Source organism: Myxine glutinosa, chromosome 1, assembly GCF_964187855.1.
Source record: "Myxine glutinosa chromosome 1, kmMyxGlut1.1, whole genome shotgun sequence".
Classification (NCBI taxonomy): domain Eukaryota; kingdom Metazoa; phylum Chordata; class Myxini; order Myxiniformes; family Myxinidae; genus Myxine; species Myxine glutinosa.
The window spans coordinates 282,711,937-282,725,070 of record NC_136261.1 but is presented as its reverse complement, the minus strand read 5'-3'; the positions used below and the strand labels follow the sequence as shown (position 1 = coordinate 282,725,070).

General features: G+C 43.4%; 1 protein-coding gene across 1 annotated transcript in view; it reads left to right on the top strand.

The window, feature by feature from the left end:
- LOC137438324 (uncharacterized) overlaps positions 1–13,134 on the top strand; it is a 54,068-nt gene that overhangs the window by 22,652 nt on the left and 18,282 nt on the right. Inside the window, exons 5-11 of the mRNA XM_068133446.2 lie at positions 142–246; positions 360–425; positions 6,159–6,251; positions 6,524–6,649; positions 8,699–8,856; positions 10,325–11,057; positions 11,279–11,343. Coding sequence (XP_067989547.2) covers positions 142–246; positions 360–425; positions 6,159–6,251; positions 6,524–6,649; positions 8,699–8,856; positions 10,325–11,057; positions 11,279–11,343 — 1,346 coding nt within the window. The remainder of the gene's footprint in view (positions 1–141; positions 247–359; positions 426–6,158; positions 6,252–6,523; positions 6,650–8,698; positions 8,857–10,324; positions 11,058–11,278; positions 11,344–13,134) is intronic.

Here is a 13,134-nt window from a genome sequence, read left to right as displayed (position 1 = left end):
TTTCCCGTACCTCATTGCCCTTCACGCATTTCACAACTACCAAAGTGCTTTTGAAAACGATTCTCGTGTCGATTCATGTAACTTTCTCAAATGTTGTGTTTAATTATTTTATTTTATTTTTTCTAACTCCATTTTCAACAGTCTAACTTTGCCATGGGACGGACACCAACCACCTGTCGAAATTGTTTCATGCTTGATTTTGGTCTTGCCAGGCAGTTCACTACCTGCACAGGTGAAGTTCGGCCGGTACGTCTTGTTCGTCACACCTTTCCTGTTGTTCTCTCTCCTGTTGCGAAGCACACTTGTTAGCGATTTTATACTGGTTTACAGTAGATTGCTTCCCTTGTTTTACCGTGCAGCCTCGTGCTGTCGCCGGCTTCAGGGGAACAGTGCGTTACGCATCGGTTAATGCCCACAAAAACAAGGTTGGTGTCAGAAAGCCAGCATTGTCGCTTATTGTTTTTGAACTGCTTCTTAGTTAGGCTGAATTTACTTTAACCCCCTCCATTTCAAGGGCTTCTCAATTACACTTTTAAAAACTGATTTTTCTCTTGCCAAAGATTTCATTCGTCATTACTTTTTATTGACATGACTTTTTTTCATGAACCAAAGTACTTTTGAAAAGTTTTACACAGTGGGGATAAATGTACCACTTATTTTTAACAGTCAAATGGAGGTGGTTAATATAAGTATTCTGTTATAACTTTCTTGCATAATGATTTCCATTGGGACAGTTCTCGTGGGTTTTTGCTTGCTTCTTGAAGTAGATTTGGAATCTCGGGCACAAAGGCAGGACACATACTAATCATACCTTGACACGACATTTACCTGGTCATAAGCATGGATAACCTGAATTGTGCTTTATGACATCGACATAAAGTTCTCCACTGTGAAAAGGACGTTTCCATTTGAGAGCAGGACGAAAAACACAGATGAAAGGCTTTGATGGTTGAGAGTTTTGACTAGGGGGAAGGAAAATGGTGGAATCTGTGGAATAGGAGAGGGATATAGTGGAAAACTAGAACGACACTGTTTGACATCACGACGTGCACAGATATGCCTCCGCCCACATAATTGCATCTTGATACATACTTGTACCAAGTTTGATTTAAATCCCTTCAGCTGTTCTCAAGTTATCACATTTTTACCTGACATGACCTCTGACCTTTGACCTCTTGCTGCCATTATCCAATCAGCTCATCTTTGCATCATAAACAGTCACGTGAAAAAGTAAGTACACCCCATGTAAAGTTTTGACTTTTTCAACATATTTCAACATACAGCTATTTGATCTTCATTTCAACAATATTGATAGATAAAGGTGATATAATCGATCTATAATTCCAGTAATCTCTGTGTGTTTGTTTGTACGTTTGTACGTTTGTACGTTTGTTTGTCTGTGACCGCTGTTTCTCGACAACCACGGGTCCGATATACTTTAAACTTGCCAGGTATATTGCTGGGGACCCGAGGATGTGCCTTTTCAAGGTTTCATATTAATCGGACAATTACTTACCGAGCTATGTCCAAAAAACGATTCAACCAATCAGAGAGCAGCGAGCTATCGCGTGTGCCGAACGTGGCGGACACACTCTGCCTCGGATGGCACATTTGAGAGCGTATTCATTTATTTCACGTTTGCAAACTATGTTGGCGCTATGTTGGCGTTAAACTATGTTTTAAAACTAATAAAAACCCCGGGGGGATTGTCACTGTACTCGCAAGCCGTTCGCCGTTCGCTTTGGCGTTGCGAATGAACCAAAACATTTCATGCACCAAACCATTTCATGTAAAGCGTTCGCCGTTCGCTTTGGCGTTGCGAATGGACCAAAACATTTCATGGACCAAACCATTTCATGTAAATAGAGGGGGGGATATAATTTTAGATATAGATATAGTACGGGCATGCCCTAGTATAACAAATATCATGAAACATTTACATTTTGTAGTCCATTGTATAATTTAAATAAACATAAATGCAAATTTCGCATGTGGAAAAAGTAAGTACACCCTTGGCTCTAATAGGTGGTATTGCCCCCTTTGGCAGAAACAACCTCAAGTAGGCGTTTCTTATAACTGTCGACCAGTCTCTGACATAGACTGGGAGAAATTTTTGCCCACTCCTCCATGCAGAATTCTTTCAGCTGTGCGATGTTTGAGGGGTTTCTTGCATGTACAGCTCGTTTCAAATCCCCCCACAACATCTCGATGGGATTTAGATCCGGGCTTTGACTTGGCCATTCCAGAACCCTCCATTTCTTTCTTTTCAGCCATTCTTTGGTGGATTTACTGGTATGTTTAGGGTCATTGTCATGTTGCAAGGTCCACCTTCGGTTGAGCTTCAACTTTCCGACAGATGGCCTCACATTATCTTCAAGCACCCTCTGGTACAATGAAGAATTCATCGTGGATTATATGATGGTGAGCTGCACAGGCCCTGATGCAGCAAAGCTGCCCCAAACCGTAATATTTCCACCACCATGCTTTACAGTTGGTATCAGGTTCTTGTGGTCAAATGCTGTCTTTGGTTTTCGCCAAACATGTCTTCTGGTACTGTGGCCAAATAGCTCTACCTTTGACTCATCTGTCCAGAGCACATTGTTCCAGAAGTGCTGGTCTTTGCCTAGGTGTTCATTGGCAAACTTTAGTCTTGCCCTGATGTTCTTTCTGGACAGCAAAGGTTTCCTCCTGGCACACCTTCCATGTAGATCAAATTTGTGCAGCCTCTTTCTAATGGTAGACTCGTGCACTTTGACATCAATAGTGGCAAGAGCTACCTGTAGGTCCCGTGATGACATTCTGGGGTTCTTAGAGACTTCTTTCAGCATCTTGCGGTCTGCACTCGGGCTGAACTTGCTGGGTCAGCCTGGCCTGAACAAGTTGGTAGTTGTTTGGAATTTTCTCCACTTGTAGATGATCTTCTGGACAGTCGAATGATTGATTTCAAATTGTTTGGAGATCTTTTTAAATCCCTTCCCAGACTCGGAGGCATCTATAACCTTCTTTCTGAAGGCCTCAGAGAGGTCTTTTGATCTAGGCATGTTGACGCCGCACACATCAACAACAACATATTGTTGCGGAAACGGAGTACGGCTCTTCCCCTTAGCAAGAGGGGGGTTAATCCCCCTTTTATTTTCACTGGCCGTCTCCGATCCTAAAGCTACCCCGCTCCACAAGGCAGGGGGGCAACCCCGTTCGAGACCACGGACAAGATGTTATTTTGCCGAGCGGTTTTTAGCAGCCCGCGGCTCGAACCATTAGCGATACTAAACCCGATCCTAAACGTTGGCCAAATCGTGCCACTGGTATTCAATGGGAAAATCGCAAAGACGATCGGATGTGAAGGAAAGAAGGCAGAGTAAGGAAGAACAGGAATTTATTACTAACTATTGTACAAAACCAAAGGAACCAAGGAGAAGGAAAGAAACGAAAATAATTTACAGAAGAGGAAGACACAGTGCAATTCTACTTATCTATACAGGCTTACTTATACCACAGGGACAACACAGACAAACAGACGACAATCAGACTTACACGAAAGCGGAATAGCAGGCAGGAATGACTGGAAGGAGGGATGAGAAGGCCCAGGCAGACGGTAGGCGTCGAGGTCCGGCTCCAGGAGTCGACTCGCGCCGTGGCGGGAAAACCTTGGCAGGCAGCGAGCGCGTATCGTTCACCGCGAGTGCACGTTGCATATAGCGATGGGACTGGGATGCTCAGTCTATAACAAATCGCTCGTGTCAATGCTCTCTCCCTTGAACAAGATGCTAGTTCGTCGTGCACTCCAGGTCCTTCCCTTTTCGTCGGTACCTTCCTCGTTCTCTCTCAAGCGTCTCTCTCGTTCTCTCTCAAGCGTCTCTCTCTCAAACGTCTCTCTCTCAAGCAACTCTTGAACCCTCTCACTCAACTGGACTCTCAGCTCCTCCTCAACTGGACTCAGGTGGGGGCTCCGCGTGACGGGTTATATAACCACGCCCTAGAATCCTCTTGAACCTCCCCGAAGTTTCTTTCCTCTGCCCTCTCAGGCCAAACCCCTCATGCTTGGTTGGTTGATCGGGGGCTCGCTCACTCCTCCTTCTCATGACGAGGTGGAGACACGCCTTTCTTCTCCGAGCTGACCGCGTGCGTAATGGAGTTTTGGGGTGAAGAAAACAGCCCAATGCAACGGTGGCGAACGCCGCAGAAAACCGCCCAAAGCAGTAGTGGCGAACGCCACCGTACTGGTGCTTTTTAGGAGGCCATGGGGGTGTCGGAGGGATCCTATCTTATTCGATTCGGTGCAGTGCAGTGTCAACTAATGGGAAACAGAGCCTTAAACTAACATAGAATAAGAAATAATTATAGAGAAGGGCTTATGATTTTCTATGTGCATGCGATGGACTAACTAAGGGGACGACCTTTGACCTTTACAATTAACGGAGGTATTTACAAGGATCATGACATTTACACAGGGTGATATTTACAACAATTACAGGATTCTCAAATCCGCAACAATATGAATGAATGAATGATCGTTTTAAGGCCATTTTCCCCGCTAGAGCGGGGGTTAGCCTTGCGGGCCCCATGACAATCATGGTTCCCTGTTTGAGGCAATGTTTTTATGGCCGGATGCCCTTCCTGATGCCAACCCTTGGTCGCCTCTTACGATGCGCAGGGATACAGTGTACCTATTCTAAACCGGGATACACACCGGGATCATTCATCCCAGCAAGCTGGTACTCAAATTTGCCGACCTCGGAAGGATGGCAGGCCGAATCAACCCCCCTGGCGTTAATTCAGCGATCGACTGGGATTCGAACCCAGGAACCTCGGATCCTAAGCCGGCACCCTAACCGCTAAGCCAACACCAGGGATGTACACATCAGTGTACAATGTACACTGTATAGTGTACATCAGTGTACACATCAACAACGAGCAAACCAAACTAAATGTCTGAGGTTTAAATAAGACAGGTTCCTCCAAGATCCTCTCTAATGATGTTCTAATCATTTGCACCTGAGCTGGTGCACCTGATTCTAATTTTAGGTATTTGAAGTAGTGATACAGGTAGGCCGTAGGGGTGTACTTACTTTTTCCACATGCGAAATTTGCATTTATGTTTATTTAAATTATACAATGGACTACAAAATGTAAATGTTTCATGATATTTGTTATATTATATCACCTTTATCTATCAATATTGTTGAAATGAAGATCAAATAGCTGTATGTTGAAATATGTTGAAAAAGTCAAAACTTTACATGGGGTGTACTTACTTTTTCACGTGACTGTATACTTATCCAAAATTTGTTCAAAATCCCATCACTGGTCCATGAGTTGGTGCAGCAACTTAATTTTTACTTAAGAGGACCTCTGACCTTTGAACCGTTGACCCCAAAATCTAATCAGTTCATATTTGCATCATAATACATACTTGTAACAAGTTTGGTGAAAACCCATAACTGGTTCACAAGTTATCGCGGTAACAGGATGTTTACCTAACATGACCCCTGACCTTTGGTCTTTGACCTCATGACCCCAAAATTTAATCGGTTAATCCTTACCTCATTATACATACCCGCACCAAGTTTGACTAAGATCCCTTCAGCCGTTCTCAAGTTATCGTGGTAATGAAAACCTATCATGGACGGACGGACAACCCGAAAACGTAATGCCTCCGATAACTTCGGCGGAGGCATAAAACGCTTTTTTGCATACGTAATATGGAAACAATGCTTCAGCTGGATAGCATGTGACAAGCAAGAGTTACTTTAACTTAACTATGATATTTCTCAACAAAGTTAGTGTATGGAGTGTAAGGATTTGCCAAGGTCGTTTGGATGCCAGGTTGACTAAATGGTAATTATTTCAGCGTGCCTGAATGGTAGACGGACATCTCCTCAAAACAACCTGTGATATCGAAGGGAGATTTAGATGCGAACTCATCTTTATATCAATACAACTCGCTTTTGCAAAAGAAAAATAGATTATTTTATAAATCAAAATGCAATCCCATTGTTTCTTTCGTCGGTCGTTTGCCAAAATGCAAAACTCACTAATTGAATCATCACATTGCTTTAAGATATTTCTCGTTTTTAAGTAATGCTTTAATTTTAACCAAAATCGCCCAACAACTGGTTTATTTCCAAGACTTAATTTGTGTCTTCGCTGTATTGCAGGAGATGGGACGGCATGATGACCTCTGGTCCCTGTTCTACATGCTGGTGGAGTTTGCAGTGGGGCAACTACCATGGCGGAAGATCAAAGACAAGGTGCTGTAATCTTGCTCCACTTCAATCTCAGGGTTTATGAACTTTGGAAGATCATACAGATGGAATGGATAGCAATGGTAGATGGATAAGGTTTGATGGCAAGCTTTTACACATCCTGTTATTTGAGTGTGGCTAAGGAATTGTGTGAGATTGGGGAAATGAATGTTTCACATTGTCGAAGATGGAATTTTCTTTTTAAAGAATGATGTCCGATAGTGTGGAGAATGTCTCGAGGACAAAATGTATAATCGGGTGGTTTGAAACGGCTGCAGGAACAAGTCGGCCAGATTAAAGAAAAGTATGACCATCAAATACTGCTGAAGCATCTCCCACCTGAATTCAATGCTTTTCTCGTCCACATTTCTAACCTGGAATATTTTGTTCGACCAGACTACCAGGTCAGCAACTCTTTTGTGCCATGAGATCTTCTGTGTCCATATTGTAATGGGACATGAGCTTAACCAGGGCAATGTGCTGTACTTGCATCTCTGCTTTATTATAAAAGCCTTTTTAAGAGCATACGTTTTTTGTTTTTTTTGAGAGTGAGGCGAGTGTGCATACCTCTAGGCCATCCTGTCAAGCGATGAGAGTAGGATATTGTCGATTAAAGGTGGTCTGTATAAAAATGGGCTGTTACCTCGAAACTGTTTTGCCTGGGTTCGAATCCCGACTCGGCTAAAAACTGTCATCCCGGTGTTTCACAGGCACGGTGATTCTTCAGTGTGTGTGCGCGCGCTGTCCCTTAGATGGACGTTAAACTGAGTGCCCCATCTGCTGGCATTAGTTGGTAGACGTTAAATATCCCGTGGTTTCCTTCGCGAAGAATAGGCGAGCTATTGTCGGCACCTTGAACAAATCCCAAATTCCTGCCCTGACTACTGCTGGGAGAGGGATGGCAAACAGCTCAGCAAGGCCAATAAACTGCCTCGGCAGCACCAATGTTTTGGTGCTTCGTATTTATATACAGTGCCCTCCATAAGTATTGGAACGGTGTCAAATTTGTTATTATTGCTATATACTCGACATTTCCATTTGAGATCAAAATACGACACCAATACAATTTTTTATTATGGACCCTCAGGCATCAAAAACTACATACGTCAAACAAACAGTTCCAAATGGAGCACCTCATCACCATTAGAGCATTTAAATTGCATCAAATGTGGCAATAAATGTGAATTGTTGCTCCCAGCTTGCCAGCTCTTAATGACAGAAGTTGCCATTTGCATTTTTGCTATCTCCGTCCCTACCCCGTATAAAATCCCGTTCCACTTGCTAATACATACAACACCAGATCACAGGTAGATAAAAAGTGCAGAGCAGACCATCGATGATGCGATTGGCATTTTTTTGCTTAAGGTTCGGCAAAATAAATCTATTCCTCAATTGACCTTTCGCACCGGCACGTGACTGGAAACAAATTATCGCCTCGGTAATAAAAGCGGACACGTGCTCAGGCTTGGGGTCTGTTGGCCTGAGATCTTCCAGACTGTCATGTTGCTTGATGGGTGGGTAGGGGTTTAAAAAGGTCTCCATATCCACCCAGATTAAATTTGGGACGCATCGGCGTCTCAGACACACAACAGCAGCAAATTAGCCTGACAGAATTGGTCGAGTAAGCCGTCAAGCAATCAGCTAATAGAGGCACTTAATTTGCGGACCCAAATCTTCCAGTGTAATTGGTTTATTTGCCAATTTGATCCACACTATGGAGCCCATGGTCGATGACCACACATAGGGTTTCATTAATAACAAACGGGATTTCAGACTTGCAGGCACTTTTCGATTCTACGTACACATGTTGTTTGGACATCATGGTGGTACATTTTGCACGATGACAGTCTTGAGCACTTCCCATTTCTTTGAATTGCTTGTTAATTTTTCCAACACCTCCTTGAGTAATTGCAGCCCAGGAAGAAGAAGACATCATCAACTTCGACTGCCTCCGGAATTGTCGGAATCTGAATTGTTTGATTATTTGTGTTCAAATGTCTGGTAATTGTTTTGTATTTATTTATGCATATGTGCACTTTTATGTAACTGTCAATAATGAAAAAGGCATAGGCACGACAGAGCTATTTTCTTTCTTTATTTAATTTTTTATTATTTTCTTTTTTTTTTAATCCCCCCAAAAATTGACTTTTATTTTCAAATATTAAAAAAAAAAATTGTTTGTTTAAAAACACTCCCAGGCACTCACTGACAAACCCCTGAAAGTTTGACAAAGACCCGTTCAGCCATCTCTGAGAAAAATGGTGACAAAAGACACGCACATGCAGACACACGGCTCTCTTATAGTATAGATACATAGTCAAAATAATATACAAGGTAAAAATTATTTATGGTAGTCCAACTTCCCAAATCATATCTGGCTCCAGACTTTTGGGCCACCCTGTATATTAAATAGTGGGATGAGAAAAGATAGCTGAAATGGCTTATTTTTGCAGCTGCTGACATCTTTGCTGGAGTTGAGCATGCGGCAATCGGGCGTGATGGAAAATGATCCTTTTGACTGGGAGAAAGGAGGAATTGAGACTTCGCTGGCTACCACCACTTCTTCAACACCACCCCAGCAACACACCAAGCAGACTGCGGCTGCACTTGGGTATGCCTTTCCGATTTTCCAAACCACAGATTCTCTTATCCTTATTGTTGTGCTGAAAGATGAGAATTGACAAGAAGCTATCACTGACTACTATTTTCACGTATGATCATCGGACATCGCTAACTAGTGGGACTGGGCAGTTAAGCAATAAATTGCACTCAAATATGAGTTGGGAGGCAACATTAAAAAAAAGGCACGATATAGACATTCGATTTAAATCTGAGGCATGTTGAGCATGCAGACCAACATGATGACAGTAATATTGTTAGTTTGTGTCTGACGGGGGAAGCGCACCGGTACTTGCGCTTAAGATGTTTAGTCTGGGTTTGATTCCCGGCCCGACTATAAACTGCCGTATTAGTGCTTCACATCCAGGCCATTGTATCAGAGTTTGCCATTCCTTGGATGGCCGTAAACCTGGGGCCCACCGGCTACCACCAAGTTGTGGATGTTAAAGACTCCATGGTAGTTTTCGACGAAGACGAAGCGAGTTATTGCCAGCACTGGCCAAATTGCAAACTTCCTGCCCTAAACTACGGGTATAAAGCAAGTGGTGTGGTCGTGGCTATTCCTCGACACCAGGTTACGTTGCTTGCTATCTCAGTGTGGTTGCTGTGTTCAGCAGCTCCCACACTAGAAGCGAAATTCACGCACCCAGGTGTTCTCAGGTCACATGTGAATGGCAATCTTCGGATAGTAAGACCACCATTGTAGGTTTGTGGGAAAAAGAAAAATTCTAAATGATGGAATAAACTTCTACTATTAGTGGAAAGGCAAACCCAAGAAGGGAATGAAACACCTCACAAGGTGTTTAGCCATCTACTTTTATGAAAAAAAAAATTCTCCCAATCTTACTATAATTCACCAAATGTCTGTCCATCTGTATGTCTGTCTGTCTGGCCGTCTGTTCCCAGGTACCACAAAAACGGCTGAACCGATCGCAACCAAATTTTGGGTGGGTAATCCTGGGACCCCTGGAGTAAAATAGGCTTTATTGTATTTCCAATTGTTTTCTAATTTTTCGAATTTCTAATTTTCCAAATTTTCCAATTTTCCAATTTTTCCAAACACGATGGAATAATATTTACCGATATGAATAGTGATGTGGCTTTTATTGAAATTCTACAAATACTGTATTGAAATTCTACAAATACTGTTTAGATTTTGATGATTTGCGTGTGATGTTATTTAACGGATGTTTATATAAATCGTTTAAAATTTAAAAAAAGCCTTCAATTTCTGATATTTTGCCTTTTCATTTGGGCCTCCCAATTGAAGCCCCGCCCATAGGGTGGGTACCGTTGCTAGTTTGTTTTAATTCAACTTCCTGAATATTTGTTATTTTAAACCAATTTTGGCTACATTTCAGATTTTTGGAGGTTTGTGTTATAATTTAAGGAGAGTTTTAAATCTGTTGTTTGTGTAATTAAATATTTGTGCTAATACTGCGGATTATATCCGTTGGCAGCATTGCCCACGCCACTCCCCTCCCTGGGGACCTACAGCGTGAGAACACCTATGATGTACTGCAGGACGGTGCACTCAGCGACCAGGATAATGTGGCATGTCCTGCACCCAATGCCCTCGTCATGCCTGCCGTTCCTGACACGCAAGTGGCTCCTACTACACCCAGTCCACTGGCCACACCCGTCCTGCCATCTTCTCCAATCCAAACTGCTATACTAGTCCTGCAAGGCACACATACCGCTGCCAGCATTCCTTGCACTGTTGGCACACCTGAGGTTGTGCCGTCTGCTACGGCAGCAGTCATGCAGGGTGTACCTGTGACACCAAACTTTTCAACTCTCCTCCCCTCTGCTCACGTTCTTCCTAAGCATTTTCCTCAGACTCTTCCTCTTTCCTCTACTCTTCCCCTTCCAGCTTCTGTTCCTCTCCCTCCTGACTTTCCTTTGATTCCGTCTCTCACAGCTCCTCTTGGTCTTCCCCTTTCTCTGGCTGTACCTTGTACTTCACCTCCCACTTTTCCTCCTGCTCTGCCACCCACTGAAACTGTTCCATTGCCAAATCTTCCTGCTCTTCCACTTCCTCCTCTTGTTGCCTTCCCTCCTGCTTTTCTTTCTTCTGTTCATCCTACTTGCTCCATGCCCTGTACCCCACAGCCTTTACAATTACCACTTCATGATGTTGAAGTACAGGCAGGAAGGGATGATGCCAGCGCTTCTCATCACATTTCAGTCAAGGTAAGGACTCTCCCCTTACCTGTAAGAAGATTAAAGGGGAAACCTGACCTAACAGAATTTTGTTCCAAATGTTTTTTGCCGCTCAATTTAATTTGCTTTGCCACTTATGTATTTGAATCGACGTCAGTGTTTCCTCAAGAACAAAATGTTTTTTTTTTTAATCAAAGCGTCTCGAGCCACCTCAACCACAAAATGAACATGTTGCTCCTCATTTCCTCTAGGACTGGGTTGTTCCTGATAGTGCTGGAATTATCTTTGACATGAAGCCTGATGCACCTTGTCCCAAGTAAGGAGAATGTAACCTTTCTCAGACATGGTATTCCTCTCCCCTTAAGTTTTGCATTGTTTCCCATACCCCCTGACAAACAGGTATTCACAGGACGTTTCAAAAAAGTGGACTATTTGAACAGCCTGATATTCTGTCGTCTCTAATGCTATACAGTTCTCTCTTGCAGGTTATGGTGGTGGTGGTGGTCTGCCATTTGTAACAGGTAGTCAGTAGCACCGCACGTCAACTATGGTGTTGACAGTGGAATAAAAAGTTAAAATCGTGACTTTGTGGTTTGAGACAAAATCCTACGTGCAGGTGCGGCAACAATACTGTCAGTATTACAATGTTCACACCCACAATTGACCTTCCAATGGGATCATTCAGCAGTTTGTGGAGCACTTCCAAGCGCATGGAAACATGAAAAATCAAAATAAAGGCAAAGTGGCCACCCTCCAAGTGATACCAAGGACCAAGGGAACATTGATCTTGTGAGATATTCTGCCATCAAAAGTCCGAAGAAATCCCACCGTCAGCATTCCCTAGAACTGGCGATCTCAACCTCATCTATGTGGCGCATTCTCACTTCTGAACTCGAACTCTACCCCTACATCACATCTGTAAGGCACAGACTAACTCTGAATGACATGGCAAAATGAGTAAACATGTGTGATTGGTTCAGTGACCGAATGGAAAGGTACCCAAATTGGATCTAGTCCTTGTTGTTCAGTGATGAAGCACACTTCCATTTGAATGGGGCTATCAACAATCACAACAACATTTTCTGGGGCGCTGAGCCTCCTGAGGAGGTCCCTGAGATGTCTCTCAACGGCCCCAAGTCCACTTGCCCCTGTATGCATCAAATGCCAGAAGGGGGTATGCTGGGACCGTATTAGCTCGAGGACGTCAATGGTAAGACGGTGATGGTCAACGGTGAGTAGTACCGTGAAGTCTTGTGCTGATTCCACGCTAATCTTGCTCAACTACAGTCTCCAAACCAACTCAGACTTGCATGGTTAATGCAGGACGGTGCATCACCCACCACACACTGCAGGTGAAACCATCGACCTGTTCCACCAGCTGTTTGGAAATCATGTCCTCAGCCTGGGCACAGCGCATAAGTGGGTGCTCCACAGCCCAGATTTGAAAATTGGATTTATTATTTTGGGGCGCTGCCAAAGGTCAAGTGTACACCAACAAACCTCGAACCCTCACTGTCCTGAAGCAGGATATGGAAAACTACCGCCAGGCTACCACTCCAGCCACTTGCAGACCAGTTGTGGAGAATTTCAGTCAGGATCAAAGTCTGTTTGAACAGAGGTGGAGCACATGTTGAAAATGTTTATTGCAAGCAGTATGAGTGATTTGAAAATGGCATGGTGTATGCTTTCCATTTATGTATCACTGATCTTGCTACCTTTTGTAATTTTCTACAATAAAACGTTCAAATAGTCCACTTTTTTTGAAACACCCTGTAATAGCCTGAACCATTGCAGAAAATGCCAAAATAAGTCTAATCCATGGTCTTCCAACGGTTAAGTGTCATGGTGAGCAGAGACCCACCCACCGCTAGTTAGAGGGCTTGTTTTGCAATTTGTAATTGAGATGGCGGAATAGTTTATTTAACATTTCGTTTTGTAGGTTTGATCTCTGGGGGTATCCTTCAGGGGCAAAGTCGATGTAGCTGTTGCTGTTCCATCGGCATCCATCCAGGCAGGAAATATTCCATCACCGTTTTAGCAAATGTAGACCTTTTTGCTTTGATATGATGGTCACATAGCCCTCAGGTAACCAAAATGGGGAAGTTGG